The 14,239-nt window shown below is 29.9% G+C and overlaps 1 protein-coding gene across 2 annotated transcripts in view; it reads right to left on the reverse strand.

Moving 5' to 3' along the window:
* Window positions 1-14,239, reverse strand: part of LOC107447254 (lachesin) — a 108,633-nt gene that overhangs the window by 41,275 nt on the left and 53,119 nt on the right. For both annotated transcript variants that reach the window (XM_071178475.1, XM_071178474.1), the window contains exons 4-6: window positions 11,842-12,003; window positions 9,113-9,241; window positions 1,256-1,546 (exon numbers count right to left, since the gene is read on the reverse strand). In XM_071178475.1, the coding sequence (XP_071034576.1) occupies window positions 1,256-1,546; window positions 9,113-9,241; window positions 11,842-12,003 (582 nt within the window). The remainder of the gene's footprint in view (window positions 1-1,255; window positions 1,547-9,112; window positions 9,242-11,841; window positions 12,004-14,239) is intronic.

The raw sequence follows: 14,239 nt of genomic DNA on the forward strand, positions 1-14,239 counted from the left end.
ATATACACTGTAAAAAATCCGGATCAATTTACGGTAAAAACTAAAGGTACTCAGGTTGCCGATACTTTTTACCATAAAATTCATTTTTATCTTATCATGTTACGAAACAAAAAATCTGCAGTTAAAATTACCACAAAATCACGTATATGCTGTTAAGATTTATTTAATTAAGTTAATTAAGTTAAATATTACTGCAAAATCTGCGGCATAATATTTTATGGTTTAAATGGATTTTACGGTGAAATGATTCATACGGACGATGCACCCATTTAAGTACCAGCATATGGATTAGGCTGGTACTTTATACCGAAATTTGAACTTTGATTTTTTACAGTGTAGTGGAAAGTGAGATAACTGGTAGCTGAGATTCGAAGACCTATTGAAACATATCTTTTACACCAAGAAATTGTTAGATTAAATCAAGATATTAAGCCATCTATAAATTTATATAGAATATTGTAGAAAATTAATTTTTTTAAGGAAATATTTTAAAAATCTAGTGAAATTTAGAAAATAGTATTTTTGTTTCGAACAGCCATACACTTTAAATTAGAGTTTGGAGAGTAATATTCAGAATACCGAAGAATATAGTTTTGGTTTCCAAAATGAATATAATTTATAGAAGAAATAAGTTATTCATATTTAGTATACCAAAAAATATGGTGGAATTTGAAAAATTATCTTTTTTCCTTCATAACGTGGATATAGTTTAAACAAAATATAGCATTTTATGATTATCTCATTAAAAATATACAGTATAATTCGTAAAAAATCTTTTCATTTCTGCAAATATGCAATATCTAAAAATATAAGTAAGAATAAAATTTATAAATAAATAGTATGTATGAATAGTTAGTAAATGTATAACCATTTATTCATTTTTTTTTGGTATTAATAAATGGTTCCATTTATATTAATGGTACCATGAAAATATGACGTCATATATCATAAAACAATTTTCTGAAATTTCAACTCTATATAACCATGCATTTGTTGAAAACATGCATTAACATAGTTTATCGAATATTAACAGAAAATCAATGGTTAAAATTTAAATAAATGTACTGATAAATTCGGTCTAAAGACAATCTTTAACGTCCTCACAGACAATTTGTTAAATTTTATGTGTGTTAAGTATCATCATAACTTTTTGTAAGTTAAAGAGTACAAAATAAAGTGCAAAACATTCACGCCATAGTGATAAATTCAGGATCTTAATCTTCATACTGACGAAAATAAAAAGAAGAGAACTTACCGTACAATCGAATAAGTCCTTCAGTTGATCCAAGTGAATTTTTGGCGATGCATTTATAAACGCCAAAGTCATCCTTGCCAATGTTGGAAACCACCAGTTTCATGCTCACTTGGTAGATATTGTCTGAGATGCTGACAGCGTACTTGTCGTTGGGATGCAGGATGTTGCAGCTGTCCGCCTTCGTCCAGTAATTGATGGACATAGGGAATGCCTCTGTGTAACAATCCAGAGAAACTGTCTCACCAAAAGACGAGAATATTAGTTGATGAGGAATCCAAATCATTGGAGGAACTAGTTGAGATAGGATGAAAAACAATATTAAATTAAGAAATTCATTTTTAGTGCAAAGCTACCTTAAAACAAATGTATGAAAAAAAATATTTGTTGAAAACCATTGCTTTATGCTTAAACTTTATGAGCATAAATACATTTGGAAGTTCTTTTTTGATTTTTTGGAAGTTTTTGTTACGATACTAGGAGGCATTACCCATGTTCGCTCCACTCATGATTGCTTCCTATTCATCATTGTTTTTTTTTTCCTTCGAAGTCGAATTTTTTTTTTAATAAAATACGTAGTTATCATAATTTTAGCAAGCTTATTTTATTAATATGTCAAACGTAATGAAATGAAATGATACTTGGATTTTAAAACATTCAACTGATCATTTGAGAAATTAAATTTAGGAATTTACAAAAGATAAAAAGCAATAAATGAATAGTACTTTTACTCGTTGACAATATATAACTATAACCTTATGTCACATAGCAATTCGCACTGGATATGGTATTAATCTCTCTTCAGTTTTCGTATTTTTCAAAATTTCGATATAAATATCTATATATATATTTCTCACATAAGGCGACAAAAAAAATCCTCATTACAACTCCCCGAATGGCAACGCTAGAAAATAGACCAATGATTGCCGCTAAAAATGTCACATGCCAAATCTAGCTAAGGTGGCTCAACTTATAGCGCTTTTAAAAACAGAAAATGAAATAACCAGAGAGTGCATTCTCACCAAATGTGATCTCTTCCGAANTATATATTTCTCTTACACGGCGATAAAAAAAAGCCTCATTACAACTCCCCGAATGGCAACGCTAGAAAATAGACCAATGATTGCCGCTAAAAATGTCACATGCCAAATATAGCTAAGGTGGCTCAACTTATAGCGCTTTTAAAAACAGAAAATGAAATAACCAGAGAGTGCATTCTCACCAAATGTGATCTCTTCCGAAATTCACCTTATCAGCTGCGGCAGTCTCATACTATTAAGCTAGGCAGAAGTGAGTAGTCATTGTCGATAGATCTCTATTTTAGTACTTTGTAGAAAGCGCTTTTTTCACGCCAAAATCTTAACCTTTTTAAAGAGATATCAGTTTTATAAATTTTGTCTTAAGATTTTATACTATAGCACATTTCTAATAGGTTAAACGAATTACGTGTTATTTATTTGAATCCAAATTTATTTTAATGACTTAGTATTTACTAAAATTTTTTTTAAAAAAAAGTTGTTATATGGATTTGAATGATTGTTTTGAATTCTTAGAATTTTGTGCATTTGCAATGTACCTAAGTTAGTAGCGAGCGAAGCGAGCTTGCTTTGCGAATCAAACCATATAAGATTGCGTAGCAATTTGGCGAGCTTTAGCGAACAGGGGACGCAGCCCACTAGTTAAGATTAATATCCGGCACCATCTAATGTAATTCTTTCTTTTTTAATTTATTTGCTGTATTTTTTACTTTTGGCATCGGGTTTGATCGACATTTTTTGGCACGAGTTACGAAAATGAAAATCGCGAGGGAAAGAGAAATTATTTTTTAGATCAATGGGTAAGTACTTAAATTTTATAGATAATAGAAATATTGCAAGAAAGCATACAAAAGAAAATATATATATGGTTTATGTACACAAAAAAGTAACTTTTCTCCATTAATTTAGCATTTTAAAACAAAACCATTTCATTTAAATTCGTACCTATTTTCAAAATTAGTTGACTGCAATTCTCGATAATAATTAGTAAAGACACTAATATTTGCATGATAATTTTCAGAAAACGATTAATTTTCCATTCTTATTTGGAAGGTCGTAAAACAACACCAAATTTTAATTAACGCCAGTAATACTTAATTATATGTGGCACTCTGGTATTGCCCTTATAAATACTGTGGTAGCAATCACCCTTATATCAGTATCATACACATTAGTACCATCGCCATATTTTTGAAGTCAATGAAGCCTTTGATCATGTATATATACATTTTCGATTCCGTTACTTGATATTATTTATTTAATGCTTACTATTAAAAAAAAGTATCTGTATATTGCGTAAAACATGAATACAGTATTTATGTGATTTTTATTTAAATAATTAATGAAGGATTTAACCATATGTGTCAAATTTAACTGATATAGAACAAAACGGATTCAAATTAGAAACAAGAGACCTTTTAATCCTCCATGAAATCATCCAACTTGAACCTAACAATTACGTAATTTGCGGTGTGAGCATTAGCTCGTTATGCTCGCCACAGAGGTTAACTGGCACAGTTTAGCTTTGAGGAATTTAGTAAAATGCAAGTCTAATTAAATCAGCGTATAAATTTAACAAAAGGATTGAGCTGCGTCCGTATTTTAAAGTTAAATGCATTTTTAATTGCCCCTTTTATTTGACTGATTTCCTAAACGAGTATTATCTGGCGTTCATTTTAGTTTCGAGTAGATTTTAAGATTGAAATAAACTAAACCAAACCAACTGCAGCAGTATATTTAGAATGATGAGCAATTGAATTAAAAAAATTAGATATTTAAAGCGTCTTTATTTGTTTTATTCTTTTGTTTAAAATTTCAGTATTTTTAAATTTCATGTCCGTTTCGAAATTTCTCAACTTTTGCAAACCTATAATTTATTCTCCATCCATTTTTTTTTGTTTATTACGTTTGTGAATTTACATTATTAAATTTTGTATACGAATTAAATTTTTAATCCCGTTCATTATTTTTATTTTTTTATATTCAATAGAAAAATATTTTTATATCTATTCTATCGTTTATTTTTTTATCATTCTTTTTCAAAGAGGCTTGCTGGATACTTATTTTAGATGTTATAACTTAAAAAAAATAGCCTTGTTTCGAAATAAAATAACAATAAATCATAATTAAATATCATCTCATTAAATTTAGAGCTGAAATATGCGTCACCATATACAGTGTGCTCAATAAAAACCAAACGTTTCTCGTTAGTGACATATTGTTTAATGAGCGAAGTGCAAAATAAAGAGTAGGCCAGCCTGATTAACTTCTGATCTAATGATTCTAATGATCTGATGATCTGATCTAATGACCCCTTCTAGAACAAAACCTCTTAAAGGGGTGACTCCAAATATGTTAATTAATAAGGGCAGACGATATTTTAAGTTAGGGAATCAGGCACAAAAACGTACTTTCTCTGAATAAAGTTACCTTCTTTTCGGACGATTCGGATTTTTGACCACCTGTCTACTGGGGTTAGTCGAAATCTAGGAAAAATGGTCACAATAATTTGGACAGACGAGCTGTCCAATGTTTGGACCCCTTAAATTTAACTTCGTGTTTTTTTTTTGCGTATTTCGCTATATCTTGAGAATTTTTCTAATTGAATTTAAATTTTTGCACTCAGTTATGATATTCGTTCAGCCACAGATAATGTTCACTGAAGCGTTTAGCCGCAAACATCCAAAAATAAACTTTAATTTCTATTCATTATTTTTTATTTGTTTATTCAATAATAGTCGAAAATGTTGAATCGTAAGGTATAAAATTTTTTTAGACAATTTTAAAGAAAGTATTTTTACATGGCAAAATTTGAGCGAAATTGGTCAAATAATTTAGGATATGTTTAGGAGAATTTAAAAAAAATAGGACTTTTTCAAAATATGATTTTTCAGAAACTATTCTACCTATTTCGCTCAAATTTTGTATTTCGTCATTTAAAATTACATTGTTCTGTATGCTGCCTTACAATTCAACCATTGAAGTTTTTCGACTATTATAAAAATAACAAAATAAAAAATAATAAATACTCACTAAAATCTATTTTTTGCATGAAATTATATGAGGTTAAACGAATTTCATAATTGTGTGCAAACACTTTTCAACTATCTTAAACATTTATTTAAGATATTGCGAAATACGCAAAAAATAATATTTACATAAAAAGGTCCAAACTTTAGATCACTCTCCAGACCAAACTATTGCGATTACTTCCCAGATTGCGTAGTATTTTGGGGATCAGAAAACCAAATCCATCGTAAAAAAGGTATGCTTATTCAAAGAAAGTGCGTTTTTCTGTCTGATTTTGCCACTTAAAATATCGTCAGCAATAATTACATAGCATATTTTAGGTTACAACCTCGAACCGTTATGATTGAATCCTTGAACCTTTGAACCTAAGGATTCGATCATTAAATCAAAAGTTATTCCGGTTTTTTAGTTAATTTTCTTAGCACCGTATACTAACTCATACCGACTAAAATTGAAGGCAACAATTTATATTAATGGAATTAAATTCTAATATGTTTTCCCATTTCATCTCCAAGACTACTAAAAGAACCCAGCGTGTTAGTGAAATAATTGCGCTTTTTTTTATATTGCAAGAGGAATAATTTCTTAAAGTTTAAAATACAAGTAAATTTTTTTCCTAAAATTTGAAAATAGGAATATGTTTCAGAAATGAAACTATTAAATTTCCGGATTGTTTTAAAGATTATCAGCAAAGGTATCATTAACCTTTAAGAGTACTACTCTCTTTGCTTTTTCGAGACGTGTTCTGCGCTTGTTTTTTTAGGGGTAAAATTTAGGGTTATTAGATGACATATGAGAACTAATGACGTCATAGCCAATCTTCTAGGTACTTATAATAAATGAACAGATACTCTATTTTCTTTTCAATATTTAATCAAACCATTGAAACGGCTTTCTAATTTTAATTTTTAATTATTAAAATGTATTCTTTATTATTTAAAAATCTCCATTTTGATGAATGCATTAAACGCTAAAACCAAGCTCAAGAACTATCTGTTTCAAAACTATTCACGTTAAAATTAATTGTTTCGTAGTAAATACCCTAAATAAAGAGATTTTTCAAAGCATTAGGGTTTCACGCTTACACTATTTTAACCTCGCAGCGCATGCGTGAAATATTTTTTTAAAATGACATAGTTGCTCAAAGGTAGAAAATGAGGTTAGCACTACAGTTAACTCAATACAAACGCTATGCAAAATCTCTGCATTGCATTTTAATGACTTTAATAAATTCTGTGAGCGATTTGCTGGTTAGTGACATATTGTTCAATGTTCAATGTATACCTAATTTGCAAAAATAAAGATAACAATTAATTTTAATTTAATCTAATTCCGATAATGTGCTCTCATTTATACGTAAATCCATTCGAAACCCATATTTTTTAATGGTACAATTGAGCGATTTTTGTTTTGTTTAAGTAAGTTAATTCCTTAAAATTGCTATGAAAAACAGTTATTTTAAACAAAATTTAAAATCAATGCTTTGCCATAAAAATAAGCTTTAGCAGAAAAAAAAACTATTAAAGATACAACTTGTTTTATTGCAAATCATCAAAACGGTATTATTAACTTTTCAGAATAAAACGCATCTTGGTTCTCAACATTTAATTATACTATTGACATAAAAAATAAAGCTTTCTAAATCTGCCTTCCAATCATTAAATGCCTTCTTTTTTCTTAAATATAATTTCCTATTTTCATGAATTCATTAATCGCAGATAATTAAGTTCTAGAACTAGCTGTTTAAAAAATATACACATTAAAATTAAAGAGCCGAAGTGATTAAAGATAAAAGTAAAGAAAAAAAAAACATCTTTTACGGGCCTGAAGGTAACAAGGTCAAGCCTTTAAAAGCGTCCCGAGAGAGTGATAATTAAACAGTAATTGGAACCCTTCTTTAAAGTAAAAGAAAAAGGTTATAAAGAACAGAGAGTAAAAAATGCTGACATTTACTCTATCTCGTAAAGGATATAGAAGCTGAGTACAGTAACAAAAAAATGCTTAAATATCCGACATAAAAGGGAAAAAAAGGATGTAAAAGAAGTTGCTGAAGTTTAATTGCTGCCTTATAGTTGCTACTATTGGAAAAAAATAAAACTATATAATACATAATTAAAGCAGACTTATTTGTGTTGCCTATGTGTAGAATATAACTTGAATTTGAAAGAACCTGATTAATATAAGAGTTGTTTAGATAATTATATGTTACTGTCCTTCTTTAATGTAACCTACTTAATTTATAAACAAATCGAAAAAAAGTGAATAAAAGCTGACACATAAATTATTTTATTTCATTAAAGGTGTTCTTTTTTAATGCACGAATATTGAATCCGTATATTTTCTAAAAAAAAAACCTAAATCCTTTTATGATTCGTTTAAATAGAAAAAACTCTTGCAATAAAATTAATGGTATACCTCAAAACAATATTTTAAATCAAATTTATGAACTGTTTTTATAGAATAACTCATAACAAAAAAAGGTTTCTTGTAACAAAGTAATTTAGTAAAAATGTTACGAAAAATAAGAAATATTTCTGAAAACTACAAATTTTTTTTCTCTAGAACAACTCAATTTATTTCAACAATGATTTTGATATAGATAGAATAATTCTGTTAGAGATGCTGCAGAAATAAGAAATATCACTAGTAAGTAAACCTTGTAAAAAAACTTAAATATTAAAAAAATGGGTCTAAGTGGTTTAGGTATTTTATTTTAACCTTCTTAGTTCTGATAATTATGAACATAATACGAATAGACTTTTTACCCACTACAAATTCTGGTCGAAAACCTTAAATTGTGTAATTCTCGATTTATATTTTTGTTTTAAGCTTTGTTCTAAACGTATATTTCCAACAGCACTCGAAAAACGGATGGAGCCAATTTGGCCCCTCTAATTCTCTGTTACTCTGTTATTCGAAAAATTACCTACAGAAAGTGTAAAGTCTTTCTGACTTTTCATAATTTTATTCAATTTCAGTGCTTATTTAATAATTCATGTGTTAGCATAATGAAAATGCATATATGGAATGAATATTTAGAATGACAGGAGGGGCTAGAGTGGCTCTTAAGATATCTTGCTAGGTATCCTAGAAACCCTGGTAGTTTTGGATATAAGATACCCTTTGATGTATAAATGGTTCACCAGTTTCATTAAATAAACAAGAGTATTTCAATGTATCTATAATTATTATTTATAGAGAAAAGAAAACTCAATTACCTTAAGACTTATGTATACTTATAATTAAAAAGCTAGTGTTCAGTTTAAACCAATATTATCTTTAACTAAATTGAATGAAATGCAGTAGAAGTTTGATGATCGAGTCTATAACATGTTTTTACTGAATTCATTCTGATTATATTTTAAAATTTTGAGTGTCTACTTGATCTACACGCAAGCAATCTGGAAAGAGACTTACTAGCCTCTTCAGTCATTCTAGGTTTACATCAATGTTTAGTCTTTCTAGTGTTAACTCAACTTATCATACACATATAGCGTTATTTTTGTTGACATATCATTTATTCAATACTAACGTAATGATTTAATTGTTTTTTGATGCTTTTGTTTCCGTACCAAAAAATATCTTTGTACCAAAAAATATCTATAAATAAAATGAAAACCAAATGAAAGAAGAAATCTTCTCCTTTATAAATAGAAATAAATATTAAAAGGTTTCTGATAGTTTGATAATATTGATTTAATTCCATAAATAAATTATTTTTGCTATTTATTTGTGTGTTTAGAATACTCTATTTATTTTAAAATGATAGATAATTGGAAATTATTTTACTTACACAATACATGAAGCATAACATTTCTTGTTATGGGTTGATAAGCTGGCCCTTGATATATGGAGGAAGTGGCAGTGCAAACATACACACCCATATGCAGTCTGCTTACTTTTATAATGCTTAAATCTTCGCCTAAAAATACGCAATTAAAAATGTTTCAATAAATATTGTCTATAATAAAGGGAATACTTATTGTCTAAGGCAGTGGTGGGGAAACTTTTTTTAAGACGGGCCATTTGTAATAACTAGACAATCGTAGCGGGCCAAAGAATAATGCTTAATCGTTAAAAAATTTATGTGTTCTATAAACATATACATATATTATTATATACACTTATTATTTTAATAGTAAAAAAGCAAAATGTAAGAAAATTATAAGCACAAAATATAAAATGAATTTAGTGTAGTTCTTGATGTGAAGTATTATTACTTTATTTTCTGGTGTTATTACTGGTTGATGGTGCATGAGAAAAATGAAATTGAGACTGTTTCTTCAAAATTTCATCATAGTCCGGTTCCATTTGCGAAGTAGAAATTCTTAAAACTAATGAAAGGTGCTCATCTGTAATTCTGTTTCTTAAGGAAGTTTTCTTTAGCTTCATTGTTGAAAAGATTTGTTCGCATATATAAGATGAGCCGAACATTGTCATTATCTTCATTGCATGAGTAATAAGCTTTGGGAAATTATCTGGACTTAAATTTTTATAAAATTCTAGCAATGGTACTGTATGAAAAGTTTGTTTCAGGAGAGTATTACAGTTCAGTTCTATTAACTCAAGTTAAAATTTTGCATCAACTTCTTAGTAATTAACATTGAATGGGATCGCAAAAATATTAAACTCTGGTTCCATTTTTCTGATAATTGCCAGTATCGCTGATATCTGTACTTTCATCCATGGTAATTGAATAAAAAATAAATTTTTGAGTTTTTGTAGTCAGTTGTGAAATTAGATTTTTATCAATATTTTCAATTCTCTCGGTGATTGTTCTTCTTGAGAGAGACAGTGACTGAAAATCATTTTTCTTTTCAGAGCACATAATATCGCACACATCTATCATGCACTGCTTTATAAATTCACCAAATGAAAATGCTTTATTAGATTTAGCAATATTATAAGCCAACACATAACTGGCTTTCGTAGCGCATCTTTGAGAATGATTAGCTCTCTGAAATAATTACTGTTGACTTGATAAATTTTTCATTAAATCTTTCGATTAAATTTTTTTCACCTCTTCACTTAACGATGAGTAGGAGTGGTTTTCATGTTTGCTCTTGAAATGGCGTTGAATGCTATATTCTTTTAAAACTGCAACAGTTGTATTGCAAAGTAAGCACACAGGTTTTTCTTTAAATAAAGTAAAGAAATATTTCCACGTCCATTCTTCTTTAAAAACTCGACATTCTGAATCCACTTTTCTTTTTTTTAACATCCATTTTAGACGTTACCTTCTACGGAGAACAACACACAGAAACGCAATTGACGAAAACTTACTGCTAACTAATGCTCTTGCGCGGGTCCTCTTAAAATGAAATTAAAATTTTATTAAACTTTTATAACGTTTTTACAAAAATTGTAAAGCAGTTTGAAGCAAAGGAAACAAGAACTAGAGCAGAGGCAAATCGCGAAGCTTTTTGGTTGTGATTGGTCAATTCATTTTCATGTAACGTCACAGTACCCTCCTCTTTGGATATTCATGGGCAAAATTCTGTATTCATGAAATTAAAATAGTTCTTCAATATTTTGATAACTGTCAATTAATGGCCTATTATATTTTGGAGAAATTCGTGAATTTATATTTCCCAGGCAAGATTGAGTTCTATTTTGAAAGATTAAAATTACCACTCGAGTGTAGGAACGAAAATCAGTTTAGAACTGCTTTTGAGTCTTCGGCCCACGAACTATTGAGGCAGTGGGAGCTTCGGGGATTACACAAACAATTACTCGAGTCACAGCGGATCGTTGCAGATGACTGACTAAGTCGCTAACTAACTGATCATCGGGCGGCCTCGCTTGTATTTATACCTACCTGCAAGGAATGTTCGGGAATTGGATTTTTCCGGTTCTTTCGAGAAAACAGAACAATGAATCGAAAATGCGAGAGTGTCTGGAAGTTTCGAGCGAAGACGAGTCATCTGTTTCGGTCGGATGGATTTATCCAGAATACTATTGTGTTTTGAATATCGCCGCCGGTAGTTTTTATGCGGGTCGTCACATTACGAAGTAAGAACGCGTTCAAACATTCTCACGACGGCACTCTTAAACGGGCCGGATTAAACTTTTCCGCAGGCCGGACTTGGCCCGCGGGCCGTAGTTTCCCCATCACTGATCTAAGGAATTCAAAAATTATCTCTGTTCAGTTGAAAACCTAAAAACCTATAAGAATTTCTGTGTAAAAATAAATCATTTCTATCAATGAGAAACATGAGAGGAACAAGATATGACGTTAATTGCTCTCTTATACTCTAATATATATATANGAGCCGCACCAATATTTTTTAGTTAATTAAGAGTCAAAACAGCATGATTAACGAGTCACAAAAGTTATAAAAATACTTTTGTAATACATATGTATATAATTTTGATTTTAAAAATATTTAACTTCACTAGAAACAAAGAAAAATCAAATGGCACTTCAAGAAATACATGAGAGTTTAAAATTCATTGCATGAGAACTAACCTGTCAAACTATTAAGATTGGTAAAATGTTATGTACATATTTGCTCAACCCACCTTGTGCTATCTGTCCTTTAGAATCAGAAATTTCTTGTCCACCCTCTCTTTCCCATGTAACAGTCGGTGGTGGATGACCTTTGACTTTGCAGCTGAGAGTTATGTTAGTTCCCTCTCTTGCCATAACTTCACTTTCTCCTCTTTCTACAAACTTCGGTGGAACTGAAAATGTAAAATAAAATAATATTTACACAGCAATTTGTTTTACGTAGTTACCTAAATTAGAGTTGATAACTGAAAAGAAACAAATAAACTGTGCACCAATGCTTGACACACTGCTTCAAATTTTCTTACTGCTAGTTCTGCTAGAATATACCAAATCACTTTAAGCATTACAAAATGGAAATGCAGATTTTGGCTAACAGTTGAGAAGTAGTTTGCGGTAGATCTAATAACAGTATGTGGAAAAACTAATTTATCGTTAATTATTGAGCTCGAATAGGTTCCATAATTGTGCATGTGATGCAGAGCACGGAGTCCCAAAATAGTAAGTGCGCCAAAAACATCGATAAAGTGAGCCAAAGGGTGAGCTTGGTGAAGTTCTCTCCTGCTGTAGGGGTTGCACCCATTTAGGAATCAGTTGAAGCTTTGCCTAACAGTTGGAAGGTGACTAGGTTTAGATATGACGTCCTGGTGAGTAATCCTAGCTTCTCCCCCCTCTTGTTTTCCTTAATGTTATGGTATCAATATGTAATCAAGAATATTTTAAATCATTAAAATTTATCTTTAATACAATTAAACAACATTCTACAATACAAGAGGGGGGAGAAGCTAGAATTACTCACCAGGGCGTCATATCTAAACCTAGTCACCTTCAAATAGCTGGCAAAGCTTCAACTGATTCGTAAATGGGTGCAACCCCTACAGCAAGAGGGAACTTCGCCAAGCTCACCCTTTGGCTCACTGTATCTATGTTTTTGGCACACTTACTATTTTGGGACTCCTTGTTCTGCATCACATGAATCACATTCCAATCATCATAAAGGCTGTATAATTGGTCAAATCTAGGATAATCTACTTACAGGCTGTTGAAAGCTAGTTTAGGGTTAAAATTTTCTCGTAATAAAGTGAAAGTACTTTTCATGTGAGTGGCTTCTATTTTGATTCTAGTCTATTTGAGTGCAGTAGATCTATTTACGGTATGTTGAAGATTTAGTTTAAGGTAAAAAATTGCTGAGATATATAAAATAAAAATACTATTCGCTCATGCAGGCTCCATTTCAATTTTCGTGAAGTGTAGTGTAGTAGATCTAGTTGTACTTATTGAAGATCTAGTTTACCTTTAAAAATACCTGGAATAATGAATTAATAATATATGTTCTAAGAAAATATTGTCCCTATCCTTTTTGCATTACGGAAGAAACATGAACAGATTGTGACATCAACTGAAAATACCTCGATTTACACGGAATTATTTTGAGTAAATAAACACTTAGCAAATTTTTAGAATATGAATAGAATTCTTAGAACTAATATTGATTGAAATACTTATTACAGACAGAAATGCTATTTCAGATTTGAGTTATAATTGAGTATGATCTTAAGGAAAATTTCGCAGAAAATGCCTTTTACCAGTTTCTGACAACCTCTTTAAAGGCTTTATGTAAGTGGAAAATCTTTAATTAATTAAGATGATGTCTGGTAAGTTTTAAAAGCATCAAAGTAAATAAAATTACTTTAAACGAAAATGTAACATCGAAAAGAAGTGTCCAATTATAATAGGCTAACATGTAGCTCATTTTAGCTAACACTAATCGAAGTGGAATTCAGGAAGTAAAATAGTTTTTTATTGTTTGATGCACTGCTAAGTGTTAAAGGGCCATTGATTCTTAATAGGCTTGATATGCTTGCTGTTGACTAATAAATCATGATTATGGTAATCGCATATATATTATTTATAAGAATAATATATATGTAATTATCATAGCTCAAAATGAAGCATAAAATTGAAATATATTACCACCAATCTTACTTATCACTGCTAATTCGAGTGTGGAAAATAAAGATAAGAAATGGTACTAAATTGACTCAACAATTTCTTGGAACAGCCTTATAAAGACAATGCATTTAGCAATGCTCTTCTGGGACTGAAGGAAATGTTGTATTTTAAAGCTGCGAGCTATCGTCCATAGTTCTTTCAAATTCTTACAATTCATCTTTGTTGACGAAGTTCAAATAAGATTACATTTGCATTATCAGATTTATTTATGTTAAACGTTAACTATAAAGTTTTAATTCCCTAATGTTTAAATTGCATTTAATTGAATTAATTATCTTTAAATTTTAGGAAGCTCGCTTATTAAATTATACTCGCTTTCTATATGAAGTTCCGAACTTTACGCTTATTAGCAATTTGATTGATAGGAAACACAGGTATGTCTGCAAAATTGCGGTATAT

The sequence above is a fragment of the Parasteatoda tepidariorum genome, chromosome 3, assembly GCF_043381705.1.
Source record: "Parasteatoda tepidariorum isolate YZ-2023 chromosome 3, CAS_Ptep_4.0, whole genome shotgun sequence".
NCBI lineage: Eukaryota > Metazoa > Arthropoda > Arachnida > Araneae > Theridiidae > Parasteatoda > Parasteatoda tepidariorum.